Consider the following 22,724-nt stretch of genomic DNA (forward strand, 5'->3'; position numbering starts at 1 on the left):
CCTCAGGGTCCAAAATATTAGAGACAAGAATCCTGATAATTACGACAATAGACATGCTGGTATCTAACTAGCAAAACAGCTAACCCCTCATTTCCTGCCCTGGGAAGGAAAAGACGAGTAAAAGGAGGACCTTTGAAACAGCGGGCCAGGAAGGTGTGAGTGATCCAGAACTGCAGTTCAATTTTGGCAGCATTATTGGAGTTGGCCCTCTCTCAACCCCACGGGAACTAACACCCAGTTTGTATGAACCCAGTGAATTGCTATAGCTAATTTCCAGTAGTTATTACAGAACCATTCCACTTTCAACAGGAAATAGGGGAGACTGGTGGGTCCGTTTCTCAAATTGTTTAAATGGCCAATGTCATGATCACGGACAAGGCACTTTCCTAGAGCGTTACTCGCTAAACTGAAGCTGTCTCTAGCAGCTTCACAAATCCTGTGTCTTCTGTCTTTTAAAAGCAAATCACTGCGGATCCTGTGATTCAGTGATAATGGCCACTGGTGACAAATACCGGATTCTAAGCACCAAACGCAAAGAGCTGATACAACTTATTCAAAGAGACCCTGATAACATCTTGGATGAGTTACTTGCCCTGTCCATCATCACAGAGGAGGAGTACAACAGCTTCAATCAAAAAGAGGACATCGTGATCAAAATCAGGAAGTTGTTAATTCACATACAGAAAAAAGGGGAGTCAACCTGCCAGCAATTTCTGGAGTGTTTAGAAATCCTCTTTCCTGGCACCAATCAGAATTTACAACCTTCTGGCCATGGTAAGTCAAATCTCTTTCTATTCTATTTTTCATTAAAAAAAAGGTAATAGCCATAACACTGAGAGAGAGACAGCATATTTCCCAACTATAACAAAATTTTGCATTATATATGTACATGAATGAACATAAGAATGGCCATACTGGGTCAGACCAAAGATCCTGTCTACCGACAGTGGCCAGTGCCAGGTGCCCCAGAGGGAATGAACAGAACAAGTAATCATCAAGTGATCCATCCCCTGTCATTCATTCCCAGCCTCTGGCAAACAGAGGCTAGGGACACCATCCCTGCCATCCTGGCTAATCGCCATTGATGGACCTATCCTCCCATGAATTTATCTAGTTCTTTTTTGAACCCTGTTATGGTCTTGGCCTTCACAACATCCTCTGGCAAGGAGTTCCACAGGTTGACTGTGCGTTGTGTGAAGAAATACTTCCTTTTATTTGTTTTAAACCTGCTGCCTATTCATTTCATTTGGTGACCCCTAGTTCTTGTGTTATGAGAAGTAGTAAACAACACTTCCTTGTCTACTTTCTCTACACCAGTCCTGATTTTATAGGCCTCAATCATATCTCCCCTTAGCCATCTCTTTTCCAAGCTGAAAAGTCCCAGTCTTATTAAGCTCTCCTCATAGGGAAGCCGTTCCATACCCCTAATCATTTTTGTTGCCCTTTTCTGAATCTTTTCCAATTCTAATATATATTTTTGAGATGGGGCGACCACATCTGCACGCAGTATTCAAGATGTGGGTGTACCATGGATTTATATAGAGGCAACATGATATTTCTGTCCTGTTATCTGTCCCTTTCTTAATGATTCCCAACATTCTGTTTGCTTTTTTGACTGCCGCTGCACATTGAGTGGATGTTTTCAGAGAACTATCCACAGTGACTCCAAGATCTCTTTCTTGAGTGGTAACAGCTAATTTAGAACCCATCATTTTATAGGTATAGTTGGGATTATGCTTTCCAATGTGCATTACTTTGCGTTTATCAATATTAAATGTCATCTACCATTTTGTTACCCAGTCACCCAGTTTTGAGAGATCCTTTTGTAGCACTTCGCAGTCTGCCTGGGTCTTGACTATCTTTAGTAATTTTATATCATTTGCAAATTTTGCCACCTCACTGTTTATCCCTTTTTCCAGATCATTTATGAATATGTTGAATAGTACAGACCCCTGGGGGACACCACTATTTACCTCTTTCCATTCTGAAAACTGACCATTTATACCTACCCTTTGTTTTCTATCTTTTAACCAGTTACCAATCCATGAGAGCACCTTCCCTCTTATCCTGTGGCAGCTTACTTTGCTGAAGAGCCTTTGATGAGTGACCTTGTCAAAGGCTTTCTGAAAATCTAAGTACACTATATCCACTGGATCCCCTTTGCCCACATGATTGTTGACCCCCTCAAAGAATTCTAGTAGATTGGTGAGGCATGATTTCCCTTTACTAAAACCATGTTGACTCTTCCCCAACAAATTATGTTCATCTATATATCTGACAGTATTTTTCTTTATTATAGTTTCAACCAGTTTACCCGGTACTGAACTCAGGCTTACAGGCCTGCAATTGCAGGGATCACCTCTGGAGTCCTTTTTAAAAATTGGCATCTCATTAGCTATCCTCCAGTCATCTGGTACAGAAGCTGATTTAGATGACTACAGTTAGTAGTTCTGAAATTTCACATTTGAGTTCCTTCAGAACTCTTGGGTGAATACCATCTGGTCCTGGTGACCTATTGCTGTTTAATTTATCATTTAGTTCCAAAACCTCCTCTAATGATACCTCTAATGATACCTCAATCTGGGACAGTTCCTCAGATCCGTCACCTAAAAAGAATGGCTCAGGTTCGGGAATCTCCCTCACATCCTCAGCCATGAAGACCAATGCAAAGAATTCATTTAGTTTCTCCGCAATGGCCTTATCGTCCTTCAGTGCTCCTTTAGCATCTCGATCGTCCAGTGGCCCCACTGGTTGGCTAACTGTTCCTCAAATTCTTTTTTGGCCTCCCTAATTGTATTTTTACCCTTCATTTGCCAGTGTTTATGCTTCTTTCCATTTTCCTCACTAGGATTTAACTTCCACTTTTTGCCTCTCACTGCTTCTTTTACTTTGTTGTTTAGCCAAGGTGGCTCTTTTTTGGATCTCTTACTATGTTTTTTAATTTGGGGTATACATTCAAGTTGAACCTCTACGATGATGTCTTTAAAAGGTTTCCATGCAGCTTGCAGAGATTTCACTTTTGGCACGGTACCCTTTAATTTCTGTTTAATTAACTTCCTCATTTTTGTGTAGTTCCCCTTTCTGAAATTAAATACTACGCTGTTGGGCTGCTGTGGTGTTTTTTCTGCCACAGGGATATTAAATTTAATTACATTGTGGTCACTTTTACCAAGCGGTCCAGCTATATTCACCTCTTGGACCAGATCCTGTGCTCCACTTAGCACTAAATCAAGAATTGCCTCTCCTCTTGTGGGTTCCAGGACCAGCTGCTCCAAGAAGCAGTCATTTAAGGTGTCAAGAAACTTTATCTCTGCATCCCGTCCTGAGGTGACATGTACCCAGTCAATATAGGGATAATTGAAATCCCCCATTATTATTGAGTTTTTTATTTTAATAGCCTCTCTAATCTCCCTGAGCATTTACAGTCACTATCACCATCCTGGTCAGGTGGTCGGTAATATATCCCTACTGCTAGATTCTTATTATGAGAGCATGGAATTTCTATCCATAGAGATTCTATGGCACAGTTTGATTCATTTATGGGTTTTACTTCATTTGATTCTACTCTTTCTTTCACATATAGTGCCACTCCCCCACCAGCACGACCTGTTCTGTCCTTCCAATATATTTTGTACCCTGGTGTTACTGTATCCCATTGATTATCCTCATTCCACCAAGTTTCTGTGATGCCTATTATATCAATATCCTCATTTAATATGAGGCACTCTAGTTCACCCATTTTATTATTTAGACTTCTAGCACTGGTATATAAGCACTTTAAAAACTTGTCTCCTTTGAGCTGTCCGCCATTACACAATATAATTGAATGGGACTCTTTTTCATTTGACTGTTTCTGATCAGATCCTGCCTGTATTTTATCACTTTCCATCCTCTCGTCCTTAAGAGGACATAGAGATTCTCAATTAATAGATCTTCTCTATTAATAGATCCTCCCCTAAGGGATGTCCGAACCACGTGCTCCTCCACACTTGTCGGCCTTCCACCAGCCCTGAGTTTAAAAACTGCTCTATGACCTTTTTAAATTTAAGTTCCAGCAATCTGGTTCCATTTTGGTTTAGGTGGAGCCCATCCTTCCTGTATAGGTCCCCCCTTTCCCAAAAGTTTCCCCAGTTCCTACTAAATCTAAACCCCTCCACCCTACACCATTGTCTCATCCACACATTGAGACCTTGCAGCTCTGCCTATCTAACTGGCCCTGCGCATGGAACTGGAAGCGTCTCAGAGAATGCTAACATGGAGGTCCTGGACTTGAGCTTTGCAAACAGGGACTGCTAACAGGGAGTTTCGAGAGGGAGTTTGGAAGGGGAGTGGGAAGAGGGCGAGGTACACTTGCCGTTCTTTAAAACCTTTAAACTAAACTTTAATCAAAACTTTTTGTTTTAAACAAAAACCCTATCATTAACCTAGGTAGCTGTAGGAGAGACTGCAGGCAGAAGCCCAGCAGCAGATTGGGGGCTATCCAGTTTATTGCAGCATGTATGATTACCTGCCCTGTGGGTGGGTGGTGTATGTGTGCATTTGGTGCAAGGAGCTCCTGGCCCTCAGAGACCGCGTACGGGCTTTGGAGGCCAGGGTGACAGAACTGGAGGAGCTAAGGGAGGCAGAGAGGTATGTTGATGAGGCTTTCCAGGATACTGTAGATTTGTCCCACCTCCAGTCAGACAGCCCCTGCACTGTTAAGGAGGATGGAAGGCCCAGAGAAGGAGAGCAGTCAACAGGAGCAGAGGGAAACCTTTCCATAGTTGGGACCCTCCTTCCAGATGATGTTGGGGTAGCTTCTCACACTGAGGTTACCTCTCCAGGGGAGGGAACTGCAGTCATTAAGAAAAGGCATGTGTCATAAATATAAAGGGAAGGGTAAACACCTTTAAAATCCCTCCTGGCCAGAAGAAAAGTCCTTTCACCTGTAAAGGGTTAAGAATAACCTCGCTGGCACCTGACCAAAATGACCAACGAGGAGACAAGATACTTTCAAAAGCTGGCAGGAGGGAGAAAAACAAAGGGTCTGTGTCTGTCTGTGTGATGCTTTTGCGGGGACAGAATAGGAATGGAGTCTTAGAATTTAGTAAGTAATCTAGCTAGATATGCATTAGATTATGATTCTTTAAATGGCTGAGAAATTAAGCTGTGCTGAATAGAATGGATATTCCTGTATGTGTGTCTTTTTGTAAACTTAAGGTTTTGCCTAGAGGGATTCTCTATGTTTTGAATCTAATTACCCTGTAAGGTATTTACCATCCTGATTTTACAGAGGTGATTCTTTTTTATTTTTTACTTCTATTAAAATCCTTCTTTTCAGAAACTGAATGTTTTTTCATTGTTCTTAAGATCCAAGGGTTTGGGTCTGTGGTCACCTATGCAAATTGGTGAGGATTTTTACCAAACCTTCCCCAGGAAGTGGGGTGCAAGAGTTGGGAGGATTTTGGGGGGAAAGACATTTCCAAACAATGCTTTCCAAATAAAAATAAACCCAGATAAACGTTTGGTGGTGGCAGTGGAAGTCTAAGGGTAAAATAGTTTGTACCTTGGGGAAGTTTTAACCTAAGCTGGTAAAAGTAAGCTTAGGAGGTTTTCATGCAGGTCCCCACATCTGTACCCTAGAGTTCAGAGTGGGGAAGGAACCTTGACAGCAGGTGTTAGTAATGGGAGATTTGATCATTAGAAACATAGATAGCTGGGTTTGTGATGACCGGGAGAACCGTATGGTGACTTGCCTGCCTGGTGCGAAGGTTGCGGATCTCTCGAGGCATCTAGATAGACTTATGTGTAGTGCTGGGGAGGAGCCGGTGGTCATGGTACATGTAGGTACAATGACATAGGGAAGGGTAGGAGAGACGTCCTGGAGGCCAAATTTAGGCTGCAAGGAAAGAGACTGAAATCCAGGACCTCTATGGTGGCATTCTCAGAAATGCTGCTTGTTTCACGCACAGGGCCAGGTAGGCAGGCAGAGCTGCAGGGTCTCAATGCGTGGATGAGACGATGGTGTAGAGAGGAGGGGTTTAGATTTATTAGGAACTGGGGAAACTTTTGGGCTAAGGGGAGCCTATACAGGAAGGATGGGCTCCACCTAAACCAGAGTGGATCCAGGCTGCTGGCACTTCACATTAAAAAAGTTGCAGAGCAGTTTTTAAATGAAGAGATGGGGGAGGGGGAAAAGCCGATGGCTGCAGAGGCACACGTGGATCGGACAGAGACTTCTCTTCGAGGAGAGTCTATTGAGAGAGATTCTCTAGGTTTTAGTCAGGAGGAGAGGATGGAAGAGGATAAAGTATGGGCCAGTTCAGACAAGAAACATTCACATAAAAAAGGATCTGACACATCAGGAAAGGGCAGACAAATAAACAGTGACAAATTTTTAAAGTGCTTGTACACAAATGCTGGAAGTCTAAATAATAAGATGGGTGAACCAGAGTGCCTCGTGTTAAAGGAGGATATTGATATAAAAGGCATCACAGAAACCTGGTGGAGTGAGGACAATCAATGGGACACAATCATTCCAGGGTATTTATATATCGGGAGGACAGAACAGGTCGTGCAGGGGGGGAGTGGCACTATATATAAAAGAAAATGTAGAATTAAATGAAATAAAAATCTTAGATTAATCCACATGTTCAATAGAATCTCTACGGATAGTAATTCCAGGCTCTAATAAGAATATAACAGTAGGGATCTATTATCTACCACCTGACCAGGACAGTGATAGTGACAATGAAATGCTAATGGAGATTAGAGAGGCTATCAAAATAAAGAACTCAATAATAGTGGGGAATTTCAATTAACCCCATATCGACTGGGTAAATGTCACTTCAGGACGAAATGCAGAGACAAAATTTCTCGATACTTTGAATGACTGCTTCTTGGAGCAGCTGGTACAGGAACCCACAAGGGGAGAGGCAACTCTCGATTTTGTCCTGAGTGGAATGCAGGATCTGGTCCAAGAGGTAACTATAACAGGACCGCTTAGAAATAGTGACCACAATATAATAACATTTAACATTCCTGTGGTGGGAAGAACACCTCAAGAGCCCAGCACTGTGGCATTTAATTTCAGAAAGGGGAACTATGCAAAAATGAGGAGGTTAGTTAAACAGAAATTAAAAGGTACAGTGACTAGGGTGAAATCCCTGCAAGCTGCACGGACACTTTCAAAGACACCATAATAGAGGTTTAACTTAAATGTACACCCCAAATTAAACAACACAGTAAAAGAACTAAAAAAGAGCCACCGTAGCTTAACAACCATGTAAAAGAAGGAGAGAGAGATAAAAAGGCAACTTTTAAAAAGTGGAAGTCAAATCCTAGTGAGGTAAATAGAAAGGAGCATAAACACTGCCAAATTAAGTGTAAAAATGTAATAATAAAAGCCAAAAAGGAGTTAGAAGAACAGCTAGCCAAAAACTCAAAAGGTAATAACAAAATGTTTTTTAAGTACATCAGAAGCAGGAAGCCTGCTAAAAAACCAGTGGAGCCCCTGGACAATCGAGATACAAAAGGAGCACTTAAGGACGATAAAGTCATTGCAGAGAAACAAAATGAATTCTTTGCTTCAATCTTCACGGCTGAGGATGTTAGGGAGATTCCCAAACCTGAGCCATCCTTTGTAGGTGACAAATCTGAGGAATTGCCACAGATTGAAGTGTAACTAGAGGAGGTTTTGGAATTAATTGATAAACTTAACAGTAACTAGTCACCGGGACCAGATGGTATTCTGAAAGAACTCAAATGTGAAATTACGGAACTATTAACTATGGTTTGTAACCTGTCCTTTAAATCAGCTTCTGTACCCAATGACTGGAAGACAGGTAACGTAACACCAATATTTAAAAAGGGCTCTAGAGGTGATCCCGGCAATTACAGACCCAGTAAGTCTAACATCAGTACCGGGCAAATTAGTTGAAACAATAGTAAAGAATAAAATTGTCAGACACCTGGAAGAACATAAATTGTTGGGCAAAAGTCAACATGGTTTCTGTAAAGGGAGATCATGTCTTACTAATCTATTCGACAGGTTTCAGAGTAGCAGCCGTGTTAGTCTGTATTCGCAAAAAGAAAAGGAGTACTTGTGGCACCTTAGAGACTAACCAATTTATTTCAGCATAAGTTCTTTGAAGGGGTCAACAAACATGTGGACAAGGTGGATCCAGTGGACATAGTGTACTTAGATTTCCAGAAAGCCTTTGACAAGGTCCCTCACCAAAGGCTCTTAAGTAAATTAAGTTGTCATTGGATAAGAGGGAAGATCCTTTCATGGACTGAGAACTGGTTAAAAGACAGGGAACAAAGGGTAGGAATAAATGGTAAATTTTCAGAATGGAGAGGGGTAACTAGTGGTGTTCCCCAGTCTTAGGACCAACCCTATTCAACTTATTGGTAAATGATCTGGAGAAAGGGGTAAACAGTGAGGTGGCAAAGTTTGCAGATGAGACTAAACTGCTCAAGATAGTTAAGACCAAAGCAGACTGTGAAGAACTTCAAAAAGATCTCACAAAACTAAGTGATTGGGCAACAAAATGGCAAATGAAATGTAATGTGGATAAATGTAAAGTAATGCACATTGGAAAAAATAACTCCAACTATACATACAATATGATGGGGGCTAATTTAGCTACAACTAATCAGGAGAAAGATCTTGGAGTCATCGTGGATAGTTCTCTGAAGATGTCCATGCAGTGTGCAGCGGCAGTCAAAAAAGCAAACGGGATGTTTGGAATCATTAAAAAAGGGATAGAGATTAAAACGGAGAATATCTTATTGACCTTACATAAATCCATGGTATGCCCACATCTTGAATACTGCATACAGATGTGATCCCCTCATCTCAAAAAAGATATACTGTGTGGTAAACCCAGGACAAACAGCTACAAAGGGCGGGGTAGTAATTAGTCCCAGGGGATTAAAAGGCCCCTCCCTATCCACTGAGGAGAGATAACCAGGGGGCAATAAGGTTCAGCTGGAAAAGAGGTTGCTAGGGAACCAATTAGGTTCAGCTGACTCCAGCTACTTGGGACCTTTTTAAACCCTCCCCGGGGTGGAAGGAGAGGGGGAGTGAGGGGAACAGGGGAGTTGCCAGTAGGCTGTTTGCAGCAAGACACCAGACCTTCCCAGTAGGGAGGCTGCACTCGCTCCCTAGAAGGGAAAGGAAACAAGCACAAGGGACCGACTGAGGAGAGGAGTGGCAGGACCCTGTGCCACCTATAATGATTTGCCTTGCCCCAAACCCGAGTCTCCAAGGCTAAAAAGGACGGAGCCTGCTGAGGCGAACAAGGTATTTTGCCACAACTGGCATTAGAAAAGGTTCAGAGAAGGGCAACTAAAATGATAAGGGGTTTGGAATGGGTCCCCTATGAGGAGAGATTAAAGAGGCTAGGACTTTTCAGCTTGGAAAAGAGGACACTAAGGGGGGATATGATAGAGGTATATAAAATCATGAGTGGTGTGGAGAAAATGAATAAGGAAAAGTTATTTACTTGTTCCCATAATAGAAGAACTAGGGGCCTACAAATTAAATTAATGGGCAGCAGGTTTAAAACAAATAAAAGGAAGTTCTTCACACAGCGCACAGTCAACCTGTGGAACTCCTTGCCTGAGGAGGTTGTGAAGGCTAGGACTAGAACAGGGTTTAAAAGAGAACTGGATAAATTCAGGGAGGCTAAGTCCATTAATGGCTGTTAGCCAGGATGGGTAAGGAGTGGTGTCCCTAGCCTCTGTCTGTCAGAGGGTGGATGGCAGGAGAGAGATCACTGATCATTACCTGTTAGGTTCACTCCCTCTGGGGCACCTGGCATTGGCCACTGGTGGTAGATGGGATACTGGGCTGGATGGACCTTTGGTCTGACTCAGTATGGCCATTCTTATGTTCTTATGACTTCAATCTCTTACCTAGCAGCCTAAATTTGGCCTTCAGAACATCTCTCCTATCCTTCCCTATGTCATTGGTACATACATGTACCACGACCACCGGCTCCTCCCCAGCACTACACATAAGTCTATCTAGATGTCTCGAGAATGAAATGTTATGTCTGAACATTTAAATTCACTGCTGCTGTGGTTCTCCAGCAGTGGTCCAGATAACACTTGCTGGTGATCCATTTGTATGGTTTTACTCAATATTTCATTGCTTTTGTGGTTTTGATGTGGGTGTTGTTTGTCCTTATCTACCTTAACTGTTTTGAATGATATTTTTTTTACATTTGAAAATCAGGAAAAAAATTGGAGACATAGAGAGTACATAGAGACTAGTTGTAAAGCATCCCCTTCCCCAAGTCTCACCCAAATACCCCCATCATTCCTGCTGCAAGTCCAGCTCTGACAACCCATGTGTGGTTTGTGAGATTTGTTCTCTCAACTGGCAAACTATCTGTGATTTGCCAGCCAGGGCTGCTGTCAGAGGAGCACAGGAGGTGGAAGCCATGTTCCTCAGAGCTACTCAGGAGCAACCTTCCCCTCCATGCCACCTGTGATATTTGGAGGGTACTGGTTTTTGCACATTTCTCAGCTGTCCACCTCTGATGGCAGAGTTCTTTGTGGCCTTTATCTTCACTGCAAGAGATAGCTAGACTTCGTATACTCAAGTTACTGCACTTGAGCTAGCCTAGCTCCAGTGAGAGCAACCACACTTCAAAACAACACTGGAGTAACACAGAATGATTTGAGTAGCAGAGTGATTGGATTAGGTGCTGCTGAGAGGTAACACTGGATTATTAGCTGGAGCTTCAGCGGCATGCACACAAACGCACAAGGTAGCTAACCTGAGTTTAATCTACACTTAACTACAGCTACAGAGATTCTTGTTTGTGGACAAGAGTCTAGTTCGGGTAACACACAAGTTATTACTTAAACTAACTGTGCTGTGAAGACACACCCTGAGAACTGCACTTCTTTGACTGACAAGCAGCCCAGCTACGTTCTTTGGAACAGTACGTAGATGGCTCCAAATGATTTTATATATCAGTTTTCATTGACTGCTACTCCTTCTACCCATCATTAACTGGCTGATTACTTGTAAGCATCCTACACAGAGCAAAAGTATAAAAAAAAAGGTAAAAATGCCTGATTCTACATAGACTCAGATTTCAAGGCTTGAAGGGACCATTATGATCATCTAGTCTGACCTCCTGCACATCGTGGGCCATAGAACCACACCCACCCCTTCCTGTAATAGACCCAGAACCTCTGGCTGAGTTACTGAAATCCTCAAATCTTGATTTGAAGACTTCAGACCAGCAAGTGACTCCAAGCTGCGGAGGAAGCAAAAAAAAAAAGGCCAGTTTCTCTCCCAATCTGACCTGGGGTGGGAGGAAGTCCTTCCCAACCCCAAATAAGGCAGTCAGTTAGACCCTAGGCATGTGCGTGAGATCCAGCAGCCAAACACCTGGGAAACAAATCACTATAACACAGAGCCCTTCCCATCTAGTGTCCCATCTCCAGTCATTGGAGATATTTGCTAATAGCAGTCGTGGCTGAACCATATGCCATTGTTGGCAACCTCATCCTATTATCCCCTCCATAAACTTATCAAGTTCAGTCTTGAACAAGGTTAGTTTTTTTGCCCCCACTACTCTCCTTGGAAGACTGTTCCAGAACTTCACTCCTCTGATAGTTAGAAACCTTCATCTAATTTCAAGCCTGAACTTATTGATATAAACTGGCTATCCCTGAGCAACTCCACTAGTAAACTCCCGGCAGCCTGACAGTTCACCTTCCAGTACAATCCATTGTAGTCTCCCCTTTCACTGGTTCCTTACCTACCTTTCAATTTTCATATTAATCCCCATCTTTTCCAATTGAACTAATAACTTCCCATGTGGAACTGTATCAAATGCCTAACTGAAATTCAGGCAGATTAGATCTACTGCATTTCTTTTGTCTAGAAAATCTGTTATCTTCTGGCATAGTCTTTCTTTTGCAAACCATGTTGTATTTTATCCCAATTACTGTTTGCCTCTATGTCTTTAACTATTCTTTCTTTCAAAATTTCTTCTAAGACCTTGCATACAACTGAGGTTAAAATAAGAGGCCTGGATCACTTTTTTCCCCTTTCTTAAATATAGGTACTATATTTGCAATTCTCCAGTCATAGGGAAAATTGTTCCAATGAGAATCTAGCAGCATACTTTTCCCATGTGAAGGACGATCAGTGGATTATATTGGAATTGGAAAAGGTTCAGAAAAGGGCAACAAAAACTATTAGGGGTATGGAACAGCTTCCTTATGAGGAGAGATTAATAAGACTGGGACTTTTCAGCTTGGAAAAGAGATGGCTAAGGGGAGATATGATTGAGGTCTATAAAATCAGGACTGATGTAGAGAAAGTAGACAAGGAGGTGTTTACTACTTCTCATAACACAAGAACTAGGAGTCACCAAATGAAATGAATAGGCAGCAGGTTTAAAACAAATAAAAGGAAGTATTTCTTCACACAACGCACAGTCAACCTGTGGAACTCCTTGCCAGAGGATGTTGTGAAGGCCAAGACCATAATAGGGTTCAAAAAAGAACTAGATAAATTCATGGAGGATAGGTCCATCAATGGCTATTAGCCAGGATGGGCAGGGAGGGTGTCCCTAGGCTGTCTTTGGCAGAAGCTGGGAATGACCGACAGGGGATGGATCACTTGAGGATTACCTGGTCTGTTCATTCCATCTGGGGCACCTGGCATTGGCCACTGTCAGAAGACAGGATACTGGGCTAGATGGACCTTTGGTCTGGCCCAGTAAGGCTGTTCTTATGGATTCTTTCCTGTTCCGATTAGGATCCACTTCAGCCTCAGGTCCACATCCCATATCTTAGCTCCTGTCAGACAGCACAGCCTTCTGTTCTCTGGATCAGCTCCAGTGACAGGCCTGTCTATTCTTAGTAGGAAGTTCCCAGTCACATAGACCTCTCTCTTCCTGGTGTTGGTTCAATTCTCCAGCCTTCCCCCTTGTGTTCCCTCTGGCTGCAAGTCTCCCTGCCTTCTGTTCTCACTTGCAATCTTTGGCAAGTCTTCCTCTCTCGTCCTGGGGCTCTGAACTCTGGCTACCTCCGTTGACTCTTCTCCTCTTCTTGTGGGTGACTAGCTACTCTTCTCTTCTTCCTTGCCCATCCATTTTCTGTTACTGCCTGCCTCTCCCCTTTATCCAGCTCAGCAAACCTGTTCCTCGGCTCTATTTCTTGTTCGCTAGCCGGTCTTTTCCTCTGCCTTGTTTTCACAGTCACATGCTTCCACTGGCCACCCTCCTCATCCAGCAGCCTACATTCACAGCTCTTCAGTTTAGCTTGCATTGAGTCTTGACTTTTCTCTTCAGCTTCCTCTTGCCTTCCTTCCATCCTCTGCTCAAATCCTCTTTGAAACTCAACCATGGCTTCTAAAAGCATCTCCAAACCTCTGATCCGCTCTTCAATCAAATCTAGCAGGCATAAAAAGGAAGCAGCTTTCAGGTACCCTCTTCAGAATGACATAAATCCTGCAGCTTCCACATCACTCATCTTCATTGTCTCTTCCATTCCTTGGGTCCCTACCATGGCTGCTTCTGTAGCTGTCATAGCCTTCCCTCCTCAGCACCTGTCAAAACAACACACACCCCCACCCCCACCCCCACCCCCCTTCCAGCAAACTCCTCTTACAAGCTCCCTCTCAAACTTCCCTGTTGTCAGCTCTGTTTTCTGGCTTCCGTGTTGCTGCTCATGTGCCGCTGGCTGCTTGGCTGCCTTTATAGGGTCCCTAATCAGGGATGCCTGGCCCCCTAATCAGGGCTCAGCTTTCATCAAAGGCTCTGCTTCTCTCACAACACACTGCCTGCTACCAGACTGCAAACTGAAAAAACATCCCCCTCTATTGCTAAAACCAGTTGCCCTGTATTGGTGCTGATCTATGGTTTTAGTTTTCCTAGTAGAGACAAGGCCCAAGGGAAGATTTAACCAACAGCAAATGCATTTGTTACAAAGATGAGGTTAGCATCTAGCAACATTTCAAACAGAGAAACAAAACGAAAGCATCACTAAGACCAAAAACAGCCAGGAACAGGTGAGGATTTTTCTGGCAGGGAGACTTGAAAACGCCTAGTATTTTTGCATACTGTCTGTTCTCCAAGTGTTTATCCAGTCCTAATTTTCTATGACCCACGTGATGGGCTCCCAACCTTCCCCCTAGGAAGATGATTCCACGGCCTCATAGGTCTCACTGTCAGGAAGTTTTTCTGGATATTGAGCCTAATCTTTTCTTTCATTAAATTTCATCCTGTTTCTCCTAGTTATTTCCCAGGGCTCTAAGGGAGACACCAGAGAAGAGCTGGAGGAGAGGACAGAAGGTGAGCCACCAGGGGAATGGCGAAGGGAAAAGGGAGGAGCAGCAGCACTCTCCAATGGATGGAGAAAAGAGGCAGGATGAGAGGATGGGCTGTGGAAATAAGACATGATGCCATAAATATAAAGGGAAGGGTAACCACCTTTCTCTTTATAGTGCTATAAAATCCCTCCTGGCCAGAGGTAAAACCCTTTCACCTGTATAGGGTTAAGAAGCCAGGATAACCTCACTGGCACCTGACCAAAATGACCAATGAGGAGACAAGATACTTTCAAAGCTGGAGGGGGGAGGAACAAAGGGTCGGTCTGTCTGTGTGATGCTTTTGCTGGGAACAGAACAGGAATGGAGTCTTAGAACTTGTTAGTAAGTAATTTAGCTAGAAATGCGTTAGATTTTCTTTTGTTTAAATGGCTGGTAAATAAGCTGTGCTGAATGGCATGTATATTCCTGTTTTGGTGTCTTTTTGTAACTAAAGGTTTTGCCTAGAGGGATTCTCTATGTTTTGAATCTGATTACCCTGTAAGGTATTTACCATCCTGATTTTACAGAGGTGATTCTTTTACTTTTTCTTTCATTAAAATTCTTCTTTTAAGATCCTGATTGCTTTTTCATTGTTCTTAAGATCCAAGGGTTTGGGTCTGTGTTCACCTATGCAAATTGGTGAGGATTTTTATCAAGCCTTCCCCAGGAAAGAGGGTGTAGGGCTTGGGGGGGGGGGGATATTTTGAGGGGAAGACATCTCCAAGTGGGCTCTTTCCCTGTTCTTTGTTTAACACACTTCGTGGTGGCAGCAGAGGGTTCAAGGACAAGGCAAAGTTTGTCCCTTGAGAAAGTTTTTAACCTAAGCTGGTAAGAATAAGCTTAGGGGCTCTTTCATGCAGGTTCCCACATCTGTACCCTAGAGTTCAGAGTGGGGAAAGAACCTTGACACATGAGTAGCTTGTTTTCCCCCATACTCTGTCCCTTGGTAGAGCTCTCCATATGGCTATTCTCAGGGCAGGTACAAGCACTTCCTGGGCCATCTACAGACTCATTTGACTGGAGCCCTCCACCTCTGATTAGTGAGACTGGCTCAGGGAGTGCAGAGTGGAGTGAGTAAGACTCGCTGGGGTGGAGTATCACAGAACTGTAATATCTGCTGCACAGTGCTCAGGTGTCTAGTCACTCCCTCCTTATATAGTCTACTCATGGTTGGAACAGCCATCAGAGAGATCCAATTGAAGACCCTGTGTCTGAAATGGCCCTGAATGTAAATCCCTGCACGGTTACAGATCTGAGACTTTCCTCTAACTGCACTTAACTTAACTTACCAGGTCTAATAAAGAGTAACTCTGAGTGCAAACACCAAAATTAAACAATCAAAATCCACAATTAAAATGTAATACCTTGTGACACCTTCACAAAAGAAAAAGGTAGAAATCAAGTTAATTTCTGGCCTCACAGGTCACCTATCTTTCTGGAAACCCAATGAACAATTCTGGAACCTCGCTACAGAATTAGAACATCTAATCTACAATACGTAACAGCAAACTGCATTTTGCCTTCCTGTTCCCTGTGGTTAGCATTTCCTGCAGTGTTTGAATTTTCATTGGCTTTATTTTTACTGTAGAAAAAGCTTCTTGGGGCATCTTCATCATTTTGAAAGGAGATTATATAACTATTAAGAATACAGAAACATCAAAAAAAGTCTTTAAGAATCTGAGAGTTTTAATGCGGTTTCCTTTCTAGGATCTTCAAGTATGGAGAATGAACCCAAGAATTTAGGAGGCACTGTATTCTCAGAAAAAGAAAATGTTGAAGGTACTATCTCCTTCTTAATATATTACTACAATTGTGTACCAGATAATGCTGGCCCTTTGAGGGCAGGCCCAACCCAGTGTGATGGCTTCCCCATCCCAGGGTGCTACCTGGAACTGGGGTACCACTGAGCCCCCTGACCCACCACACTGGGCTTCCTCTTGCAGCTGGTCACAGGAGTACAGTGTAAAGCCCTCCAGCCTGAACTTTCCCCAGCATACATGCAGGTAGGGACACATCCAGCTGTAGTTACATTCAGGCTCTCTGACCAGCCCCTGTATAGGAAGGCTACAGTTAGGGCAACTCCCAGCTCCTCAGGCATGCACCCCCTCTGGAGTATAAACCCAAAATTTTACTGTCTTGAGCTGCACAGGGAACTGTACAGCGTAAGCTTATAAAATTCACCCCATCCCTCAATGTGGAGAGGAATACACAAAAGCCTTTTGCCCCTGAGCTAAGATGCCCATACACCCTGTCATAAATATAAAGGGAAGGGTAAACCTCTTTAAAATCCCTCCTGGCCAGAGGAAAAATCCTCTCACCTGTGAAGGGTTAAGAAGCTAAAGGTAACCTCGCTGGCACCTGACCAAAATGACCAATGAGGAGACAAGATACTTTCAAAAGCTGGGAGGAGGGAGAAAAACAAAGGGTCTGTGTCTGTCTGTATGCTGCTTTTGCCGGGGACAGAACAGGAATGGAGTCTTAGAACTTTTAGTAAGTAATCTAGCTAGGTATGTGTTAGATTATGATTTCTTGAAATGGCTGAGAAAATAGCTGTGCTGAACAGAATGAATATTCCTGTCTGTGTGTCTTTTTTGTAACTTCAGGTTTTGCCTAGAGGGATTCTCTATGTTTTGAATCTAATTACCCTGTAAGGTATCTACCATCCTGATTTTACAGAGGTGATTCCCTTTTACTTCTATTAAAAGTCTTCTTGTAAGAAAACTGAATGCTTTTTCATTGTTCTAAGATCCAAGGGTTTGGGTCTGTGGTCACCTATGCAAATTGGTGAGGATTTTTACCAAACCTTCCCCAGGAAGCGGGGTGCAAGGGTTGGGAGGATTTTGGGGGGAAAGATGTGTCCAAACTACATTTTCTCAGGAACCCAGATAAAGTTTGGTGGCAGTGGAAGTCCAAGGGCAAAAGGGTAAAATAGTTTGTACCTTGGGGAAGTTTTAACCTAAGCTGGTAAAAGTAAGCTTAGGAGGTTTTCATGCAGGTCCCCACATCTGTACCCTAGAGTTCAGAATGGGGAAGGAACCTTGACACACCCACTCCAACTCCCTGGTTTAGATAAACCAAAAACAAGTTTAACCACAAAAGATAGATTTTAAGTGAGTATAAGGGATAGCAAACAGATCAAAGCAGATTACCTAGCAAATAAACTAAACACACAAACTAAACTTCTTATACTAAATATACTGGATATGAATTAGCAGATTCTCACCCTAAGAGATGATACAAGCAGGCTGAAGATTCTTAAGGGGCAAGCTGCACTTGCTTTACATCTTAGAACCCCCCAGGTGTTTCCTTCACAGGCTAGAAATCCCTTTAGCCTGGGTCCTGCACTTCCCCCAGTTCAGTCTTTGTTCTTGGGTGGGGAGTGAAGAACCCTTATGATGTCACTCCCCATCTTATATAGCTTTTCATATGGCAGGACAGTGGCAGATTTAGAGTTAGTGGAGCCCTTTGCTCAGTTTCATTTTTGGGCCCCCCCCCCTTGGGACCCAGCCAAGAAAAAGAACATTCTCTCTTATCCCCCCCCCCCGCCCCCCCGGCCCCACTGTTCATTCTTTTGTTCTTCATTGTCCTCCTATAGGAAATAGGAAGCAAATGAAAATAAAGTGAGGTACCTTGATTGTTTTTGTAGTCTAACTTATTTTTCCACAGACCACTTGAAAATTGCTGAGGGTCTCAATGGATCACTTAATGATCTTTCCAAATATTGTTTGTACCATTAGCTAACTATTGTAAAGTGCTTTGGATAAGAGCACTTATTTAAAAAAAAAGTAAAAAAAGTTGGGGTGCAGGGTCTGGCCAGGAGTTAGGATGTGGGAGGGGGATCAGAGCTGGGGCAGGGGGTTGGGGTGTTGAGCGCTTACCTGGGGCAGCTCCCGTTTGGTGCAAGGGGTGCAGGTGGGGATGTGGGGCAGGGGTGAAGGAGCTCCTGTTTGGTCCTCAGGGTGAGAATGGGATGTGAGGAGGTGCAGGAGTCAGGGCTGGGCGGTGTGTGAGGGGGTGCGGGAGTCAGGGAGGGCGGCAGGGGGCTGGGCGGTGTGTGAGGGGGTGCAGGAGTCAGGGAGGGCAGGGGGCTCCATGTGTGTGAAGGGGGTGAATAAATTGGGGCTGGGGTTGTGGGGCTGGGAGCATATGTGTAGAGGGAGCACAGGGGCCCCGCCTCTGCTCCGTCCTGCCCAGATTCCACCCCTTCACCAAGTCCCTGCCCCCAAGTGCGCTGCAGCCCTGCTCCTCCCCCTCCCTCCCAGAGCATCCTGAGTGCTGGCAAACAGCTGTTTGGCGGCAGGGGAAGTGCTGGGAGGGTGGGGGAGGAGAGGGGATGTGGCGCGCTCGGGGAGGGGGGAGCTTGGCTGCCAGTGGGGGCGGGTGGAGCCTGCAGCAGGAGCCCCAGGAGCCAGCAGGACCAAGCTTCTGCCCCTGCAGCTGCCCAGCCCTGGGGCCCCCTGTTGTTGGGGGTTCCTGTGCCAGGACACCCTGTGTTTTATGGTAAATCCTCCTCTGGGCGAGGGGCAAGAGCACAGCAGGGCATGGCGGGGAGGATTGGTCCCCAGCTGGAGCAAGGCAGGGGCCGGGGGGCAAAAGCACAGCGGGGCAGGAGCTAGGGTTGGTCCCTGGAGCAAGGGAGGGGCCAGGGGTAAACCGCAAGCGCAGCAGAGCTGGGGAGGGGGTAAACAGGATCCCACCCACACACCTACCCACATAGAGCGGGTACCTACTTTCTCCCTGGTCCTAGCCCCCCACCCTTCCTCTGCTGCAGAGCAGCTGAGCGGCAAGCAGGGACTCCATCCCCTCCACTCCACTCCGGGCGGTTGGTTGACAGCCCCTGGCTTTGGGGTTCCTGAGCCCAGGGGAGCCTGAAGCGGCAGACTGTCCATCACCGGCAACCCGGAGGAGCGGCAAGGCATGTGGGGTGGAGACGAAAGGAGCCCTCAGCCGGACAGCTGAGAGGAGGAGCGAATGGCCGGGAGCAGGGGGAGGAGAAGCCCAGGGTCCGGGTCGTCCGGGGAAGGGGCTGGAGAGGAGATCCAGCACTGCGGCTGCTGGGCTGTAGCAGAGGTGGAGTGCCGGGCCCGAGGGGGCCCCTGCTGTGCATAGGCCCGGTGCCATGGTGCCTTTGGCACCATTATAAATCTAGTACTGCCCCCCACCAGTGACAGCAGTCTGCCTGCCGCTGTGTTCCTAGTGCCGGGCAGAACAGGAGCATTCCAATGATTTGTTCTTTGTTCCCCAAAGAGAGCAGCACGCTCAGCTGTCAGATACTTCCCAGAGCTTTGAAAGGGGAGGGACGCATGCCTGCAGGGCAGCAGAAATCAAAACACTGAACAGAGCGATCAGAACAGGCATTGTGGGATACTGGCGGAAGCCAGTTCTGTCCACAAAACAAACAGCAGTGTCTATGCTGGCTCGTTGTCAACAATAAAGGGAGGGGGAAAGAAAAAACTCTCTCTCAGGGTGGACATTTTTTGTTGCCGAAACCAGACGTTTTTCCCAGCAAAAGTCGCATTGCAGTGTGAACGCTCTCACTGTTTTGTTGCCAAAAGGCAGTTTTTGGCGACAAAACTTAGTAGGGTAGACAAGGCCTGAGCCTTGCTGGGGTGAAGTATCACGGAACTGTTGCAGCTGGAGGAGACTCCTAGAGGTGGAGGTGGGTTCGATCCCCCCAGTGCTGCTGGGAGCGCGCCAGCCAGGGGCTCCTAGCTGCAAGTCACAGTCAGTAGAGGATTAACACGTGGGCCCATGGGGCCCATGCCCAGAGGCCCTGGCCAATTTGAAAAATGGGGGCCCTGAGCCTTGGAAGGAGCCACAGGGTGGAAGCCCTGAGCCCCAGCAGGAGCTGCAGATGGGGCAGCAGCCCCAAGCCTGGGGATTCTCAGCTAGACATTGCCCCACCTTTCTAGCCTGTGGAGTCTGATCTGGTAGCATTCTCAGAGCATGCCTGCTGGCTCAAGCCTTGCACAAAAGACAGCCCAGGGCAACCAGATTGGTGATCTTTTGAGCTGGATGGAATATGCATCCCCCAGAATACTCAATAGGGCAATCGCCTGTGATGTGGGAGGCCCCTTTTCAAAAACCCAGTCTGGCTGATTTCAAGGAGGGACTTGAACTTGGATCTCCCACACTCCAGCAGGCTTTTGGCTATAATGGGGTGGGGTCTCTCAGCGGATGACCTAGTTTAGGAGCCTAACTTCAGGAGAGGGTTTACAGCTGAGAATCCTGAGCAGATATAGGCATCTCTCTCTGGCCCAGAGTTAAGTATCTAATTACCTTTGAGGGGCAGGGCTTAGGTCCCACCCTTTTCATCAGTATTTCATTTTGGTTCCTGGCTCAGCATGCTGGCTTCTGTGAATCCCATTTCTAGGTGTCTACTCTCCCCATGCATTATATAGGGAGCCTGGGATCCTAGCTCGGGGCTGAGGAGTCCAGTGGGCAGCAGGGCGCTTAAAAATTATGTGTTGCAATGCTGAGTGTTGCAACGCCTAAAGTCCCTTTGTGGATAACACGCATTGAACAGTGAATTACCATACCCCACACACATATACATCTATTGGGGTTGGTCCTGCTTTGAGCAGGGGGTTGGACTAGATGACCTCCTGAGGTCTCTTCCAACCCTAATCGTCTATGATTCTATGATTTAGCCCCCCACTGTCTGTAGTTGGAATGGCCATCAGAGATATACAATTAAGGAGACTCTGCTACTGCAGACCACAAATGCCCTGCATACTTACAGAGCTGAGGCTCTCCACTGACACTCCTCTGACTAACTGCATCTTAACATGACTCTGAAGTTTCAGACCTAGCAAGGAGTAACAGTGAGTGCAAAGACCAGCAAACTAAAAACCAGAATCCAACAATAAAATATAATGCCATGTGACACCTTCTCTAAAAAAACAGATACAAATCAAGTTAATTTCTGGCTTCACAAGTGACCCATCTGCCTTGAGAGAAAACCCAGTTAACAATGTGAGAACCTCTCTACAATTTTACCCCTTCTCCTTGCACCCCTGTCCCCACATTTGCTTCCTGATTGGATTGATGTCCCAATAAAATCACCCTAACCAACTAATCAGTTTGGGGCTTTTCCTCTCCTTCAATAAATACATTCTGCTCCTCTCAGTAGCTCCTAATGCTGTAACTCCTATCATTGCTCCTAGTGAAAATGAGCAGACAGTTACCTCTCGGCTTTCTCACGCCCTACTCCCACCTGGGAAAAAAAAAGAGCTGAGAAATCCATGTGCCCTGCTCCCCACCTCCCTGTCACAGGCCTCCCTGCCACTCTTTTCACTGCTCACTCACCTCACTGTGTCATGGGCCTACTGCTTCCTGGTCACAGGTCCATACCAGGAAAGTGACACCTTGGACAATTCCTCATTCACTCTACCTCTCTTCCTGCAATTTGGGCCCCGCATGCTGCTCCTGAGGTGGGGATGGAGCTTTGCACGGGGGCTGTACCTGCACTCACACTCTAGGATTACTCTGATTCTGTGCCAAGAGGATTGAAAAGGCAGCGTGTATGCATGTTCTGACCTCAGCAACGCTCTATACTTTCAGTGGAGAGAGGAGCTCTTTTAGGGCCTGTCTACACTGGAGCTCGAAGTGCGATTTCCAGCTTGGGCAGACATACCCGCGCTAGCTTTGATCAAGCGAGCACACTAAAGGTAGACGCTAGCTGCGGTGGTGTGGGCTAGCTTCCTGAGTACGGACACAGGATCTCAGATGGGATTGAACGCGGGCATCCCACGACCCCTGCCTCTGTGGCTACACTTGTATTTTTATCACACTAGATCAAAGCTAGCATGCCTATGTCTATTCCAGCTTGGAATTACACCTCCAGCTCCAGTCTGCATGTACCAATAAGGGATGAGGGCACCAGTCCCACCAGCCCCTCCCTCCAGAGACTGCCCTCTACCGTGATGCTGCAAAGAAGGTGGGGGGAGCACTGCCAGACTCTCCTTCCGCCCCTTCCCGACCCCCCACTGTTCCCTCATATGGCTGCTGGAGAGAAGGGAGAAAAGAACAGTATATGCTGTAAAGCAGTGGTTCTCAACCAGGGGTCTGGGGCCCCCTAGGGGGCCTTGAGCAGGTTTCAGGGGGGCCTCCAAGCAGGGCCAGCATTAGACTCACTGGGGCCCAGGGCAGAAAGCTGAAGCCCCACCACATGGGGCTGAAGCCCAGCTCCCTGAGCCCTGCCACCCGGGGCTGAAGCTGGAGCCTGAGCAATGTAACTTCGTGGGGGTCCCTGTGGTGTGGGGCCCCAGGCAATTGCCCTGCTTGCTACCCCCTAATGCTGCCCCCAGCTTTTATATGCAGAAAACCAGTTATTGTGGCAGAGGTGGGCTGTGGCGTTTTTATAGCATGTTGAGGAGGGCCTCAGAAAGAAAAAGGT

General features: G+C 45.7%; 1 protein-coding gene across 5 annotated transcripts in view; it reads left to right on the plus strand.

Annotated features, from left to right (window-relative positions):
* LOC119566344 (up-regulator of cell proliferation) overlaps positions 1 to 22,724 on the plus strand; it is a 34,674-nt gene that overhangs the window by 3,886 nt on the left and 8,064 nt on the right. The window contains exons 2-4 of one of the 5 annotated variants that reach the window (XM_037898977.2): positions 7 to 774; positions 14,253 to 14,309; positions 16,034 to 16,105. In XM_037898977.2, the coding sequence (XP_037754905.1) occupies positions 492 to 774; positions 14,253 to 14,309; positions 16,034 to 16,105 (412 nt within the window). In that variant the 5' untranslated portion in view covers positions 7 to 491. The remainder of the gene's footprint in view (positions 1 to 6; positions 775 to 14,252; positions 14,310 to 16,033; positions 16,106 to 22,724) is intronic. The other 4 variants (XM_043548969.1, XM_043548970.1, XM_037898980.2 and 1 more) reach the window with 4 other exon arrangements.

Source organism: Chelonia mydas, chromosome 6, assembly GCF_015237465.2.
Source record: "Chelonia mydas isolate rCheMyd1 chromosome 6, rCheMyd1.pri.v2, whole genome shotgun sequence".
NCBI lineage: Eukaryota > Metazoa > Chordata > Testudines > Cheloniidae > Chelonia > Chelonia mydas.